Below are 17,659 nucleotides of genomic sequence, written 5' to 3'. Positions count from 1 at the left end.
GTCTTATTGTTACTAAAGTGCAGTGTTGTTTAATTAAAGGTGGCATTTTAAAAAAAAGTCTTAGAGTCTGTCACACTAAAAGGGACTCCAGCCTGGACTTTCAATTTTTAGTTAATATTTTAAATTCATTTCAGTTCTCTCTTAAGTCTTCAGTGATCATTGTTCCATAAATCTTAATGTTTTAAAAAATACTGTGCCACCAATTTACCTATCTTCATTATGAAACCCAAATTTCAACAGGAAATGTATTTCAAAAAACAACTGTCTTGAATATTTAGTTTCTTTGAACAAGTTTTCTGTCACCTTTGAATATTTTGGTGAAATTTAATGAGATTGTTGAATTGTATATTGACATTGTATAGATGTATTTCAGAAGAAGCTTTCTGCAAAAATGAAGTATTAAGGTTAAACTGTCTTGTTTAGATTGATATATCAAATTTGGGTAGATTGGTATTTTATGTTTCATGAATTAATAATTTTCCTTGAAATGTCAACAGGGAAAGACGAGTAATAGATGACTTAGAACTTAATTCTGGAAGTGTCAGTAGTGTGTAATCTATCTGCGTGTCTCACATTCTTTTTTCTTTTCTTTTTTTTTTTTTATATAACCCAAACTCTATTACAGCATTTTCTTTGAAATGAATAAATGTATCTTTTTAATTCCCTTGTATTTCTTGAGAACCACATATGTATATAACATCATATGAAGTATACATGGCAGTGGTTCACGAAATATCTGGAGATCTCTCAGACTCTTAACAAAGTCAAAACTATATTCATGATAATACCAAAATATTATTTGTCTTTTGACTCTTATTCTCACCTAGCATACATTTCTTTGAAGGCTAATAGAATATATGATCATGTATTCTTGTTCTTTTTAAAACAGTTCTTGGTTTTTATTTCTGATGTGTTAAATATCAATTGATATAACTCAAACAAAAGGTCTTTGTGGTCCTCAGTAATTTCTAAGAGTGTAAAGGGGTCCTAAGACCTAAAAGATTGAGAACTTTTTCAGTGTGGGGATACAAAGTTGAAGACAATTCTATTAGATGAATAGGATTATTTTATTAAACAGAAGATGGTGGTAAGAGTCAAGAGATTTACAGGGAAAATGCTAGGGATTTAGGAATTTTTTTATATTAATTTTGGTATCTAATTATAATTAGTTCAGTAAATTATTTTGGTTTAGGGAGACCTAAAAAATGTTTGGTAGAGTTGTAAATGAAACCAGAAATTAAACTGATTTAATTTTTGGTTGTGGAGAAGAGCTGCTTAGGTGTCTTTGATAGATTTTAAAAAATATTTTATTCTTAACGAAATTTCAGAATTAATACCGAACTTTTTTCTTCTGCATGCCATGTATTGTTGCTGGTGTTTGTCTTAGGCCACTGACTGGATCCCATTAAGACCAAGGAATTTAACAGAATTTTAAGTTATTTTTTCTACTGAATAGTAGCCAATTAAACACAGGGAAACAAGGGAATGATTTGACAATGCAATGCCTACATCTAGAGTTTCTGCCACTATTGAATAATTGTGTTATCAACTTAAGTTGAATGCTGTGTACATTCATTCAGTCCCAGCTATCTGAAAAATACCTTCAAGGAGTGATAATTAAAAGAGGAGGGGGAGGGGTCATTTTCTAAGAGTGTTCAAAAACAAAATTACAGTGAGTGTATGTGTAATAATTGGTAATATATCTGTATACTTGTCATTGGCAGCAAATTAAGATATACATTGAATGTTAAGTGGAAGCAACCTGTAAGGTATAATGAGAGCTACAGTATTTAAAATGGGGAAATTTGACATGCTGTAGAATAGTCGGTTACAAAGATTCACACTAGTGAATCCAAAAAGGCATCAAAGACTACTAAAGACATGAGAAGTTTTTATTTTAAAATTTTTCTGAGATTTACTTTTAAAATAAAAAGGATGGAAAAAATTATAAATACATAAAATGGGTGAGTGGATGGAACAAGATTGGCCATGAGTGCCATGAGTTAATACTTGATAAACCAGTGTGATGGGTATGTGGGGTTTGTTATTCTAGTGTGTCTCTCTCTCTCTTTAATGTTGGATAATTTCCATAACAAAGAGTAAAATCTAAAAAAAGAAAATGAAGAAATAAGAAAAAGGGGTAATCTGGAAAAGTGGGCAAAAGGCATTAAAACTCATCCACAAAAAGATTGAAAAAAGTGTTATTCCACTGTTGAACTGCTTAGAGAGAAAAGATAAAAAGAAATTGGAGGGAAAAATTTTAAGTCAGGAACTGAAGAGATTAGGAATTGTGAATCTTGACTCTTCAGACTGTCAGTAAAATCATAGTTTCTATAAAGTAGAAAGATTAAAAAAAAACTTGGCTAAAATCTTGAAGAGATCTGAAACCAAAGGCGACAGCACATCCTTATGACATACACAAGAAGGCTGGTGGAAAGAGAAAAGAAGAAATAAAACATGAACTTAACGGGACAACAGTACTCAGGGCCATGTCTATCCAGGTATGTTATGCATTAACTTCACGTAGGTTGGATGTTTCCTTTTTCATGGGAAGGAGAAAAATAAATAATTCATTAGTGAACTAGTATTTATTGAGATACAAACTGGTATCTAAGAATTGAAGGGAGGGAAGGATTTTGAGTTTATTAATTATAATGTGGATAAAAAAGGATGAGACAAAATTCTCTCTAGAATAAATAGAGTATCTTAAAGATGATAGAACAACAGTAAGCCTGGGAAGTAGAGCAATAGAAATAATGAAATGTTAAAACTGGTAGGCTAAAGATAGGAAGAAAGAGAAAGCTTGTGTATTAACAGACTGGGGAAATGTTGTGTTTGAGAAATTTGTTGTGTTCATTATAACTACTTGAGTGTGAAATTAAGGCAAATAAACTTTGGTAAGTTTTTCTTTAGGTCATTTGAATGAATTAAATAATGATGTTCCGGGTGATATGTCTCCAAGAACTGAAGACCTTATTATATTTGTTTCATAAGCTGTGATCATCTGATTTCAAAATGAATTTATGAAGAAGATAGCATTCGTATGTTTTATTGTTGAAGATGATATTTATTTTAGATATGCCTTCTTGCTATAAACCATGGAAGTGAATTTTTCAGGTTTCTGATTTAGAAATATCATATTCTTTATGCTTTGTTTGCTTTTCTATAGGAAATGAAATATTATATATTTAATTTTTTAGCATACTACAGGTATGTACCTTAGCCCTAATATTGAATGATTTCATTGAAACCAGTTAATTTTCTCTGCTACATTATCAGCAAATCATTTTTCTAAATGTTATAAAAATTAACTTTCAGGAACCATTTGGAATGGTCAGCCCTAAGCCATGCAGCCATCGTGCTTAAATTGGTTTTTGTAAACGACTTGTGTGTGTTTCGTAAAATATGCTTTATTTTAAAATTAGGGCTTCCTGTTGCAGCTGTTCCAGGAGCTCTGAGTCCTTTGGCTATTCCAAATGCTGCTGCAGCAGCTGCTGCAGCTGCTGCTGGCCGAGTGGGTATGCCTGGAGTCTCAGCTGGTGGCAATACAGTCCTGTTGGTTAGCAATTTAAATGAAGAGGTTAGTAAAATAATTTTCTAATGTTCATTCTTTAACTCCATTTCATTTGTGAAAGTTTCTCATGTTTATTTCATTTTGCACTTGCCTTTCTTTTTATGTACATTCATTAGTCAAAGTATTTTCTGTATGTTTCTACTTCTGAATAAAATCTATGTACTTGTTTAGGTAATATTTCCTTAGACAGTCATATATATATATATTTATTATTATTATTATTATTAACCTAACTACCTATTTTTCCTAAGAAAAATATGGTGAAGTACTATAGTATGGCTTTTTCTTTTTGTTGTTCTCAAAGGCAAATGTGATCTAATTTGCAGATTTAACTGTAAAACAATTTTGTTCTTTGCCTTTTCTAATTATTTGCTTGTTCATTTCATGCTTATGTGTCATTGCATTTTTTTAAATCTTATTTTATGTGAACTACTCTAATACATTTTTCTTTGAAGGTTCTTCCAAAGATCTTGACGAGGCACTCTTCCAGTCTTTCTTAGTAATTTTTTCTTTGCAGTTATTAGTCATTGTCTTCTAAAAATAATTTTCAACTTTATCCCCCCCTCCCCGTTAAATAAAACTTATTGCTGAGTTATTTTCTTTAGTTGTACATTTTATGTCTGGTATATTTTATTTTGATTGCTATGAAAGCTGGTATGAAATGTGGGAAGCTCAGTGTATCAGTTTACAATGTCCAATTATAATATTTGTTTCATTTTTAATTGGCCTCTGTTAATACGAACATTAAGCTTATTTTATCATTTAATACTATTGTCATTCACAGTTGTGCATGCTAAAATGTTTGAATCAGAGTGCCTTTGTTTTTCTTTTAAGAATTTTGCCTGCATTTCATAACCAGCCATGCTTATGCAGTTAAAGTTCAAAGTTTAAAATTCCTGTGCATGCTTTCCTTCCCTATGTTGAGATGAAATGCTGTAATTTACTCTTTGATATAGATGTACTTTACCCATATTTGTCTTGGATGACTACATTTTACTCAGTTTTTCTTGTACAGTACATAAACCAACCATTTTCTGACCAAATTCCTGCATTTCCTATGTACTGACCTATATTTTATTTTTTTTTTTGTTCCCCAATTCCTTATTTTTTTCTTCTGCATTGCTGTTTCCCTTCCCCATTTCATCCTTTCCCCTGTGTGTTCACCTTCCCTTTCCTTGTCTTTTCCCAAATGCCCATTCCCTTCCCTGTCTTATCCTTTATTTTCCTTGTCCTTGTCTTCATTCCCTGTCTCCATTCCCTATGTTCATGCTTCTGTGCTTGAACAAATGTTCCTCGGACCAACTTGCCCCAATTAACCGCCTTGAACCATGATCCATGACCACCTCACCATTCTGCGGGAACCACCCTTCGTTATGGATGATCTGTTCATCTCCGCTCTTCCTCGACTCTTCTCTCTTCTTGTCTTACGCTGCTTGCTCTTCTCTCCTTCTAAAGATGGTTACGCCCCAAAGTCTGTTTACCCTCTTCGGTATGTTATTGTTAGCACTATACTTTTATTATTGATTTGATTTTTGTTTCACCTTAATTCTTATTTGTAGCTAGCACTTTGGCTTAAAGTTGAATAGTAAATCTTTTGCTATTTTTCTTTGCTATTTAAAACTCTCCATAGACACAAAATTTGTTTTAATGCATGCTGATTTATTTTGCATGGTCTTTAATTTAATATCATTCACATAGCTTTGAGGGTTTATCAAAAATTATTCTTTTCAAAATTCACTGTTCAAAATCTTGATCTTCTTTATTCATTTGTGAGAATGATGAGTTTGAATGAGTGATCATGTTGATGTCTGAATGTTTCATTAATATGTCAGAAAGATAATCTCCAGCTGACTTGCATGTAAAATTAATTCCATTTTTGGATTACCTCTCTGTGGCTCCAAAAAAGGTGTTTATGGAGATGTGCAGCGTGTGAAGATTTTGTACAATAAGAAAGACAGTGCTCTGATACAGATGGCTGATGGAAACCAATCACAACTTGGTAAGATTAAGCTGTGTGTTAGCTATACATCTTTAAATCTGAATCTGTTAATAAAAACCCCTTTATGGAAGTAGAAAATCATTCTTTTTTATAGCTGAGTTCAAAATGTCTTGTTAATTTGCTTACTTTAATGTATTTATACATGATGAACATGTTTGCATATTCTGCTGTCCTCTTACCAATCCTTAAGTACAATCTAATGGAAAAAGGTTTGGACTCCAAAATTGCAGTAACAGTTTCACATAATAATGATACCATTTATATTAAAGATCTTTAGTATTTTTCTTTCCTGGTTACTCTCTATAATAGAAGTTAACTGTTCATATAATCTATGGAATCCTGATTTTAATTATTCTAAGTAGTTGTTTAAACTTAGTAACGGAGAGAGTCACATGTAAAAAGTATTTTAGAGATACTGAGTTTTTACAAATTGAAAAACTTGTGCCACATATACCATTGTTAATCCCTTTTGGAATTTTAAAATGTACTTGAGTCAAATCACACATATATTCTCTACTTAGGTAAATAATGTTTCATTTGTCTTTATATACAAAGTCAGATCACATGAATCTGGAATACAATTGCATATTCACAATGTGCTAAGACTGTAAATAACATGTTCTTATAATTCTGCTCATTGAGATTCAGGGATGATGATGCCTCACGTTGGTTGTTTTCACATTGTTAATTCTGAAATTTGTCATTTTTCATGTGAGGGCTATGTGTTTTTGCTCTTAACACCCAGTAAAACTCATAAACTTGAAAGTGTGATACAGTTGGCCTTTGGTAGCAGATAGAAGTAAGTTTGAATTTCATTGTTCCTTACCAGCTATCGTGGTAGCTCAGACAACATATAAAACTATACATCTGGCTCTCTACTTTTTAAAATGGAGATACCCATCTTCAGTGAAAGATTTATAAAAGTGCTAATCATGTCCTAGCTGCCTAGTAAATGTTTCTTTCTTCTGCTGTGTGTATATCTGTGCTCTGGTAGGGGTAGTCATGGCCATTTGTAAGTAGCATTTTACAAAGCATTAGAGCTTTCTCAAATGTTTCATTTTTTTCCATCTGTGTGAGCTGTGGGTGGCATTACCCTACATATAAAGGATATGCAGGCATCATGGTTGAGAAGTACCTGATGGAGAATTTAACCTAACTCTTCTGGATATTTTTTATATAAGGACTATTTTAAATAAGTCGCATTTTAATTTTTACCATAATTTTATTAGTTTGCTTGGGCTGCTAAAACAAAATATCACAGACTGAGTGGCTTAAACAACAGAAACTTGTGCCAGCAGATTGTTTCTAAGAGCTTTCTTCCTGGCTTGCAGATGACTAACTTCTCCGTGTGTCCTCACATGGACTTTCCTCTGAGCTCTCTGGGTTTCTCTTCCTCATATAAGGACACTGGACTTCTGGGAGAATATAATTCAGTGCATAACAGTCCTTAGCATTTGTAAATCTTTTATGCCTGCTTCTTTTAAGACTTTTTTTTTTTTTAAGACTTTATTTATTTATTTGACAGAGACGAGAAGCAGGCAGAGAGAGGGGAGGAAGCAGGCTCCCTGCTGAGCAGAGAGCCCGATGCGGGGCTCGATCCCAGGACCCTGGGATCATGACCTGAGCTGAAGGCAGAGGCTTTAACCCACTGAGCCACCCAGGCGCCCCTAAGACCTTTTTAATAAAGCTTTGACAAATTATATTTTTTGAACTATATTTAATTGTAAATGTATTTCTCTTGGCTAGATTTTGGTTTTCCGAAGTAGATGACCATAAATATATGTCACTCACACCATTAATACCTTTAATATTGAAAAAAATTAGTGAGAATTTAAAAAATTTAATATGCTTTATTTCTGGGCACTGTTCTCCTTTTGGTTTTCATAGAACTCTATTTGGAAATAGAACATGAAGGAGCTACTACTCTTTGAACTTTAGTAGAAGAATTTTAACAGAATACCATTTAAGGATAACATATACAAATTCTTAAAACATCCAATTTAAGAAAACACTAAAATAGGCATGGTAGAATGTTTATTTAAAAAAATATCTTAATGTTTGCAAATCTTTAAACTGTGGTCTCAAATGATTTAACATGGCCTCTAAGGTTTGCAGCAATCTCATTCACATTTAAACACTACTGTCTCTTAATTCTCTGTATTTCCCTCATACTACTTCCTAAGCATAAAAAAAATCTACTTATATCATGAAACAAGATTTCCAAGTGGTATGACACAATTACCTTAACAGAATTACACATACAGAATTATGCATTTGTTTTTTAAGTATATATGGGAATATTTACAAAAGCAGGCTTCAATAAAGCAAAGAGTGAGTATCCTGTAGACCCTATTCTCTGTTGCACAATTTAGAGTTGATAACAAAAAGATATATTTAGAATTTCTCAATTACTTTATTGTTTTAGTTTTAAGTATTCTAAATTATTAAAGTACTATACAAAGTAGATATGTCTAGCACAGTGAAAATGGTGTTTTAACAGGAGGTTAACTTCATATGTTGGTATAAACCCAAGGAAAGGAGATGATAATAATAGACAAGACTAGAAATCATTGGTATAAAAGACAAGAGAAAAAAAAGCTAGAAGCTGGGTCTTTGAGTAGTTAATAAAATAGAGAAGTGGATGTTGAGATTCATTTTTTTAAAAATGAGAGGCGACACAAATAATACTTTGAATTATAAAGGAGATACTTACTGATAAACTCCAGTTCCACATTTTATAAACTCCTGTATAAAAATCTATAAATTATTTTTTACCATCTCTTAAATTTGTTATTAATATCTTCTTCAGAGATTAAGGGAAAAGTAAAAGATTATTTTCAACCAAAAGTGCCATTTCCACTGTGCAACATTGGCCATTTCCTCCTTTATCATTGATTGCTTTGTCCATTTACCCCTTATTTCTTATAACCGATTTCAAGGTAGAATCCTGTTACTTAAACTGGATTCAGCTTAAATTAGTAATTCAAGTAATCTGCTTTTTGTTTGATACTCTTGTGCCTCAGTTTTTGACAAGCTTCTTTTTTTAAAATACTTAAAAAGCGTGATGCTTGACTCAATCTTCAGCTCTCATCCACTTGAGATTACTGCCTAAAATACCTCTCACTACCTGACTACTTCCAGAGTTAGCTCTTTGGTTATTTTGCTTTATTTAAATCCCAGTTCTCTATCATCCATCTCCTCTTGGTACAGGTACATAGTAGAGGTACTATGCCTAGGAGTTTACTGTTTTCTTATTTCTGCCCTTCAGTTTATCAAAACTCAACTGTTTGTGCAGTCTTTTCATAACTTTTCAAAGCTGAACTAAGATAGCTTTCTTTATAACAGCCTTATTAATCTACTTCTTTACACCACTTTTTTCCCCAGATTCATTCCTTAAAACACATTTGTGTGAGCTAATAGCACTTTATCATAAGCAACAGAATGATAGAACTTTAAAAAAGTTTTGCAATTCAAGTAAATTTTAATAGTTGTATGTACCATCTCTATGAATAATGATTTCATAAGTGAAAATTAAAAATATGTGAAATGCAGTGGAACTAGTGAGAAAATTTGGGACTCAGATGATTTTAGATGATTGGGAAATTTTATACATAGAACAGCATGCACACAGGGCTAAAGGTGAGAAAAACTAGCATACCAAGGAGACAGGTTTTATATAGCTGAAGCCTAAAGTGCCAGGAAGTATAGTACTAAAATACCACAAGTTCCATGACGGGTAGGATGGTTTTTGTCTTACACTTGATTATCAGTACTTACAAAGTAGTTGATACTGTTTTACATCATCAAGAAATATGTTCAAAGAGGCTGAGGAGATTTCATTCTTTAATATGGCTTATACCTTTCCTAGTCTGACCTTAAGGATTTTAAGCAAGTAATGACATCAGATTTGGAATTTATAGAGTTCATCTAGCTGCTGTATAATAGAATGGGTTGGAGAAAAGTAGAAAAAAATCCAACAGGAAGATAAATTAGGAGACTGAGTTATACAGATCAAAACATTGTGACAGTGAAAAGTGGAGAATAGAGAGATGAATTGAGGGATAATTAGGAAGAAGGGTATTCTAGGACTTGGCAATTAGGTTGTGGGGCAGAAGGGAGAAAAAGTTATAGATGAGTACGAAGTTTCTTTCTGCAGCAACTAAGTATATGACTTATCAGCAGGATTGGCAAGGAAGAGAGAGATTCATAATCAGGATTTTCATCCTATGACAGAAAACTGGCTTTTTTGCCAGAATGCTTGTCTAGTGCAAATAAATTTAAATCATTTTGTCACCAAGGGCTGTTGTAAACTTAAGATTTATTTTAAAAATCATAGAATTCAGTTATTTCTATTCTAAAGAATTCTTTTTGCCTTTGGACTTTGTTAATATTGTTTTTTAATAAGCATTTTTTCTTTTTACAGCCATGAATCATCTTAATGGACAGAAAATGTATGGCAAAATTATTCGTGTTACTCTGTCTAAACATCAGACTGTACAACTACCTCGAGAGGGACTTGATGATCAAGGGCTAACAAAGGATTTTGGTAATTCCCCATTGCATCGTTTTAAGAAACCTGGATCCAAAAATTTTCAGAACATTTTTCCTCCTTCTGCAACCCTTCACCTATCCAATATCCCGTAAGTATGAAACTTGGGGTTTTTTAAGGGAGTACATTTTAAGAGTAAAACATAAAATGTATTATTAATCTTTACCTTTTTTGTTTTCCATCCTATTTTCCTAGTCCTTCAGTAGCAGAAGAGGATCTACGAACACTGTTTGCTAACACTGGGGGCACTGTGAAAGCATTTAAGTTTTTTCAGTAAGCAAGCTTTCTTGTCTTTAAATCAGTGACTTCATAGAAGTTAAAAACTGTCATCATAGTAATTTTTGTCCTCTTTGTTTATGGAGGTTGATTCTAGAATGGGTAAAAATTCAAGTATTTAAGCCCTTCCTAATTTTTATGAAGTATCTAATTTCATAATTTTGTTTCAGAAGAGATCACAAAATGGCTCTTCTTCAGATGGCAACAGTGGAAGAAGCTATCCAGGCCTTGATTGATCTTCATAATTACAACCTTGGTGAAAACCATCATCTGAGAGTGTCTTTCTCTAAGTCAACAATTTAAAAAGGGGGAGGTGAAGCTTGAGGGTGTATCACATTGTTTGGTGTCATCACCTATTGACTGTTCAGAAAAGTGGGGACCAGAGTTTGATTTATTTTGTTGTTGTTTCCTTTTTTTTTTCATGCTGTTATCATTCCTTGGTTATAAAATGAAATGGCATATGTAAAGGCAGAGTTATTAACTGCTGTATTTCATCTGTTCTATAGGGAGGCCATTTTTATTGTCTGTTTATGATTTTAGTTTAATTATACTTTCCTTTTTCAACTTAGTTGACATACGTGCCTTAAAAAGGAAAACTAGTGTTGCTATTGTGCATTTACTAGGAAAAAGGAATTGGTTGTCTAGGGCACATTGTTATATGGGAATTACAATATGTTTAGGCAGGGGTGTGTAAAAAGGTTAAGTTTTTGTTTCTCCTGCTTGGAACTTATTTTGAATTATTGGCTTGTCACATTTCTTTCTATTTAATCAAATAAGATACATGATACTGAAAGAATTAAAGCAGCATTTTTTTTTAGTTTTTACTACCTTAGGCTTTTTTGCTTTAAAAAAACATTGGCCTTTTGTATCTCACAATTCTGGTCTAGATTCAGTTATGAATGTAGGCATTAGTTAAAATTAACAAGATGCAGAGTATTAATTTCTTAAGACAACAAAGTGATTTCTGTAAGTTTGAGCCCTATGTGGAAAGCATTGTGGAATCTTAACCTTTTTGTACACACTCTTGTGGGACGTATCATATAAATGTCAGCACTAAGTAATGTCTTGTTTGTGGCTGAATATTTTTCGTAGATGTTTTTGAAGTTGACATGACTTACGTGCATTTAAATATATATTGCCATCCTTAGTTTGTAATTAAGATTTGGAATATGGTTGTGGATTTCTGAGCATGTGCAGACTGGTCTAGCTAGTTCAGGAACTGGTGCATGTATTTTTCAAAGATAAAGAAAGTGTACTGCGAAAATTTGCAGGAAGATTAATTTTGTGGCAGTTTTCTAAAACTGACAACCAGGTGGGACCAAAGTTTATGTGCCTTTAGTCTTAATTTACCTTGCATTGTAATATTCAGTTTTAATAAATCTTCAAAATATTTTGTATTTAGGAATAGATCTGACTTTAATAAAAACATGGCTCAGAATCTACAGGTCAAATTAATTTGAACAGTTCTTGTCAATCTGAATTGTTGATTCTGTTTAAATGACCAATACTTTTTGAAATTGATGTACTTAGTTTCAAGATTCATAGATTCTGTTATCTATGTAGACAGAATGGTCATGTATATTTTCTATTAGTTGAGTTTTTACATCTTTAGAAATGTAAAATTCAGTATAGTTTGAAAGTGGCACAATTAAAAATTAATTTTCTAACAAAGTTGGGAGGTTTGATGGTTGTTTAATTTCCTTTTGTGTGTACTCTGCTTACCTCTGTAGCATGCTCAATAAACACTTCTGTAGCTCTGTATTCACCTTTTCTGTCTTTCTCTGCTGCCTTTTCTCTCTCCTCTTTGTTTTTCACTCCACTGTGCTTCTGAATTCATGTTTATTCTCTGCCAGGGTGGGAAAGGAGTAATAATATTACAATTCTATGGCTTTATACCATAAATAAATCTAGATGCTGTGAAAATATACCAGCTGTTTTTTTTTTTTTAATTTAAAAGATGGTAACTGCTTTTCAGGAGGACACATATTAAACATTTCCCACCCTGTTATAATCTACTGCTTTAAAGACATAACTTTTACTGTATCTTGTTAATTCTTTCTATCTCTTTTGTTGTTGTTGTTTTTTTTCCAGTAGATTTATGCACTAATAGATCTTTTGGATTTGCCATGCTCTCTTGCTGCAGTTTCATCTTTCATCTTTTGTGTCTGCTAAAGATTTCCTGCTAATCTTAGATTACCTTGTGAGTTTTAACAAAGGGTACTGGATGTTATTGGGAAGAAACAGTAACATTTGGTCTGTTTTTTGCCATGGGTGGGAATATGACACATTCAGGTATTTTAAAACTTAAGTGTAATTGTGATGTTACAACTTCCATTTTTTTTTTTTTTTTTTTTTTTTGTAAAGGAGTTCAGCTAGGGTGCTGTTATGTGTAACTCATATTTTTGGTCACTTTTTAAAAATATATTGGTGTCAGGTAACTATAGAGTTAATACATGTTCCATAGGTTTGTTTTGCTATGAAATAACTAAGAATTATGCAAAATTCATACACAGTAGGAGAATAAAAAAACGAAGGAGTAGGAGATAACTGTAAATGTGCTATATTAATACAACAATTCAGTTATCTCTAAGAAGAATATAGTAAATAAAACAATTGCTTACATTTGAGTCAGCAACTTGGGGTTCTTTGGAAGCTAGGTGATCTCGTATTTTTTCTTCTTAAAATGGGATTATACAACAGAAGCATTCAAAGCAACAGCAGATGCCTAAAATAAAAAACCAATAAATACCACGGCTAATCAATAGTAACTGAACAAAATTTCTTCTAAGAGAACTTTTTTCTCAGTATTGGGTAGTGGTTGAAACACTGAAAATAGGTACTTAGCCACCTTTCAAGTACTCTTTGTGGCTGACTTTGGGTTGAATGAAGAAAGGAAGGTCCTGAAGTTGCTGAGCTGGGGAGAGTTCAAAGTACTTCCTACGGAGGATAACCAGACACCAAATTTCTTCCTCCCCAGGGAATGGCAGGTTCTTCAGTCTCTACAGCCTTCCTTCCAAAGCACCAAGTCAGTGAAGTGGTAATTTTGACATTGTAGAATATTTAAAATTTGGTATATTAAATTAACCCAGTTCTTGTCATATCTAAGTTGCTAAAGTGCTAGGTGAAAATACTGTCAGCATTGTCCTCATTACCTCTATATGCCTCAGTCTTTCACAGTGAACTAGTGAACAGTGAAGTGTCGTCTGACTTAGCTACTTGTTAATAGGCCTTACCTTGAATAGTTAGGTTTTTTTTTTGACTGAGATAGAAAACCTGGTTTTTTGACATTAAGATTTATTTGGAAATGGGTTTCAAAGCATCTACTTAAGGAATGGATTCATATGCATTTATATTTAACATCAGAAATGTGATTTAGCATTTGAAAGCCACTATGAATACCTTGGCTTAACCAGGAAGGGTAACAAATCATTCTTTGTTATGTTAGGAATATGTTTTGAGGCAGTTTAAGATTTAAAATTAGTCTAACCAAATTACACTAAATTTGTTCCTGTAGTTCTCTTTGGCACACCATGTAGTTTCTAGGCAAAGGATAAGTCACTTTTCTAAGCCTCAGTATCCTTCATCTATAAAATGGAGGCAATAAATTCTGCTCTGCCCATGTCACAGAATTACTGTGAAGCTCAAACAGGATAAATGCAGAAACGCTGTGTGGTAAACTGCTGTGTAAGAGAAAATGTAACAATGCCAAAGTTCTAGGACTGCTAGATTAGCCTGTAGAAAACTTACCAACAATAAATCATATCCTACTGCCTTTTTTGCTACAAGGAAATATTTTTTAATGGCCTAAAATTATTTTTTAAGTGTCAGTCCAGTAAAGCAAAAAGATGGAGAATGCAAGTATATAATGCATCCCAAAACCAAATGAAAGGGGACTAGATTTATTATTCTTAAATTTTCTGTTTGAACTATTTGATAGCCCAATAATTGAACATAGATATGTATTTAATTATAGGCTCTACTTATAAATGGGATATATATATACACACACACACGTGTGTATGTGTGTGTGTGTATATGCACAAAAAAAACTTCAAAGGTTGCTGTGAATCTTGGACGTAATTCTAACACTTAAAGACTTTGAAGGCTATGAAAAGAAGAAAAGATATTCCTTTGAATAGTTAGAACTAAGTTTCCTCACTGACATATTTTAAAATGAATCTGAATTGTTCATTCAGGAAAAAAGGGTACAATATTGTTTAGTGAACTTGAGCATAATAGGTTTCTTTTGTAGCTGTATGTTTCTAGAAAAATATTTTAAGCCACAGTATTAGAATTTGTGTACTTATCAAAAATCTTAATTTTATGGTTAGTTTCTATTCTAAATACACAGTGTTTAAGTTTTTTCTTTTCACTTTAGGTTTTGCAAATGAAAGTATACATGTTGAAATAGCAGATTATTCACATTAAGGACAAGAAGTGTTCAGATATGCAGAAGAATACAGAGAAAATCAAATGAACACTATGCATTTAGCACTTGATTGTTTCACACGTAACACTTTCCATACTTTATAATTTTAACACATGACTTAAATAAAACATTACAGATTGAACTGACATTCCTGTGTACTTCCTGATCTAGTCCCTACGCCATACCTTCCCCAGAGGTAATCATTACCTTGAATTGAGTGTTTGTTTTTGTTTTTTTATTTTTTATTTTTTAAATTCAGCGGTTGCTCTTGTTTTATATTTGTTCTGTATTCTGTAGCCTAAATTTTTTAGGATTGAGATATTTGGACATCTGTGCTCCCCTCATCAAATCTCATGACATTTAACCAATTTTAAGGCTTTTAAATAATTTTTTAACAAATATTGAATAAGTTGTTGGAGTATCAAGTTTCTCCTAATGTAAAGATGTGAAAAGCAAGGAACTGCTGATAGTATCTTAAAAGCTGAAATTATGTGTAAGATTCTTAAAAATACACCCTTTCTTGATAGTCATTAAAGCCACCCTTCTTGCGACTTCTTCCCACCCTCCCCATTTCAATGGAAAGGTGCTTGGCATCTTTGTTTTGATCCCTTTAATTGGTGTTAGTGTTGTATAGGATTTTTTAGTGAAGGCATGTTACTTTTTATTATGAAACATTTCAAACAGTTAAACAATAGAAGACTATAACCCCTGTCATTCAGCTTCATTTACCAACTTTTCTTGTTCCTCTACCCACTTCACATCTCCCATATTAACACAAATTCCAAATATATTTCATCAGACTTTCTGGTGTATTTTCCTTGCATTTCTGGTCATAGTCACTATTGTAGTGTCTGGAGTAGCTTCACTTGTCAGCATTACAATTTCTTCAGATCCTAGAAGCTTGCTACTAAAAATGCAGTCCCCAGATCAGCAGCAATTAGTATCACCTGGGAGCTTATTAGAAACTCATCTCTGGCCCTGTCTCTGACCTGCTGAATACATTTTGACAAGATTGGCAGGTCAGATCCATTTGGACATTAAAGTTTGAGAAGTACTCTAGTAGAATATACTTTTTTCCAGTTTCATGAAATTTTTTTGAGTGAAAATTTGTTAGTAATTTTAAGTTACTCAGATAAGTACTGTTAATAACATTAAGGAATAACTAGAGCTGAAAAGTATAATACATGTGTTATTGTTTCAAATCTCATTTTAAATAGACTTCTAGAAAAGTCAAAAGAATTGTTTCACAACCTATTTCTGTTGACTGACCTGTAATTAGAATACAGATCCTTGGGTTCCCAGGCTCGTCCTCCAGTGTGTTTACCAGTTAAAGGAAATACAGTCCTGCTATTTCTCAAAACTAATTTAGTTTTATAAGTCAAAAGGTAAACAGCTAATAGTAAAAGTATGATATTTTTATTTAGTCATAAACCTCAAATTTAGCTTGACAAGGAAAGAAACTCCATGTGAATTGAATTTAAACAATTAGAAATTAACAATCTTTTAAGTGCTCAAAGTATGGTATAATAAAGTTATCCCCATGGGTCATTTTAGTAAATAGGCAGCTTTTCTATTCACCAAATGCCTCTTCAATCCATTTCCTGACTCCAACTGGATAGCAGTTTTGTAGGTGAAATACCTAAGCTTCGCTGAGTGATATTGCTGGTACTCATAGTTAGAGCTGAGTACAGATTTATCTTTGCCATAGCGTGCCTTTAGGGACTCTTAACATACTCTTAGCATAGTTCTTAATGATTTTGTGGTTAGCAGTTTTCTCCAGTGTCCTGACCTGCTTGATTTTTTTTCTGCTTTCCACCATTATTGCTGTCCCTAAACCTTGCTGCAGCTGTCATTTACATTGTTTCTTCACTTTTCATCCATTCTCTTTTCTTCTTTGCCATTAAGTTTCTTGCTCATGTGACTTTTTGTTTTTATAACCATAACTGATTACATTATCCCTTTTTACTTCTGGTTAATGAACTGACAAATGATATTGTGTTCTATATAATATTCAGATGTTTCCCTGTTTTCATCTGGTTCAGCTTAAAATCCTTTTGCCTTTTTCTTTTTAAATTTTGGGAATGTAACAATTCCAGACAGTTCAAATAACTAGAAGTCTTTCAGAAACCTGTAGCATTCATGTATTTATCACTATGTTCAATTCTAGTGGAGGGGAATCTGTCAAAGAATTGTGGTTAAAAGAGCTTTAAGGAGACTTGTAAAATTCTAAAAGATAATTCTAATTCATTTAGTCATGATTCCAAGAAAGTAAAGCATACATGATCAAAGGAGTAATAATATTTTCTAAAGATGTAAGTGAAAGAGCTCCAGAGGGAAATAATAACATTACAGTAGCTCTCTCTTCCCTTCCTTTGGAATTTTATAATGTGAGATACTGGGTGGGGTTTTTTTTTGGTTTTTTTTTTGTTGTTGTTTTTTTAATTCTGGATAAAGCATAGGCATGGATGCCAACTATATTCAAGCCTCATTCTGCTACCTAGTATCTGTGAGACCTTTATAAGCCTTAACTTTTCCCATCTGTAAAATGGAGATAACATGTGCCTCAAATATGCACTATGCAGATTTGTGTGAAATACAATGTGAAATTCCATTGATAGTTTCTCTTTCCCCTTGCTTGGGGAAGATTTTTGCATTCCATTTATGGAAGATTTTTTTTTCTTTCTTCGTAAGTGTTAGACCTCTTTTATTCAAAAGGCATTGGACAGGGCACCTGGGTGGCTCAGTGGGTTAAGCCGCTGCATTTGGCTCGGGTCATGGTCTCGGTTTCCTGGGATCGAGTCCCGCATTGGGCTCTCTGCTCAGCAGGGAGCC

At 32.9% G+C, this 17,659-nt stretch overlaps 1 protein-coding gene across 4 annotated transcripts in view; it reads left to right on the top strand.

The window, feature by feature from the left end:
• The window catches only part of PTBP2 (polypyrimidine tract binding protein 2), an 87,388-nt gene extending 75,065 nt beyond the window's left edge, over positions 1 to 12,323 (top strand). Inside the window, exons 9-14 of one of the 4 annotated variants that reach the window (XM_046005612.1) lie at positions 3,426 to 3,580; positions 5,030 to 5,063; positions 5,481 to 5,573; positions 9,997 to 10,213; positions 10,318 to 10,395; positions 10,569 to 12,323. In XM_046005612.1, coding sequence (XP_045861568.1) covers positions 3,426 to 3,580; positions 5,030 to 5,063; positions 5,481 to 5,573; positions 9,997 to 10,213; positions 10,318 to 10,395; positions 10,569 to 10,701 — 710 coding nt within the window. In that variant the 3' untranslated portion in view covers positions 10,702 to 12,323. The remainder of the gene's footprint in view (positions 1 to 3,425; positions 3,581 to 5,029; positions 5,064 to 5,480; positions 5,574 to 9,996; positions 10,214 to 10,317; positions 10,396 to 10,568) is intronic. The other 3 variants (XM_046005628.1, XM_046005619.1, XM_046005636.1) reach the window with 3 other exon arrangements.
• Positions 12,324 to 17,659: the final 5,336 nt, after the last annotated feature.

Source organism: Meles meles, chromosome 1 (assembly GCF_922984935.1).
Source record: "Meles meles chromosome 1, mMelMel3.1 paternal haplotype, whole genome shotgun sequence".
Lineage (NCBI taxonomy): Eukaryota > Metazoa > Chordata > Mammalia > Carnivora > Mustelidae > Meles > Meles meles.
The sequence above is the reverse complement of the archived record's forward strand: the minus strand, read 5'-3'. Positions and strand labels throughout refer to the sequence as shown.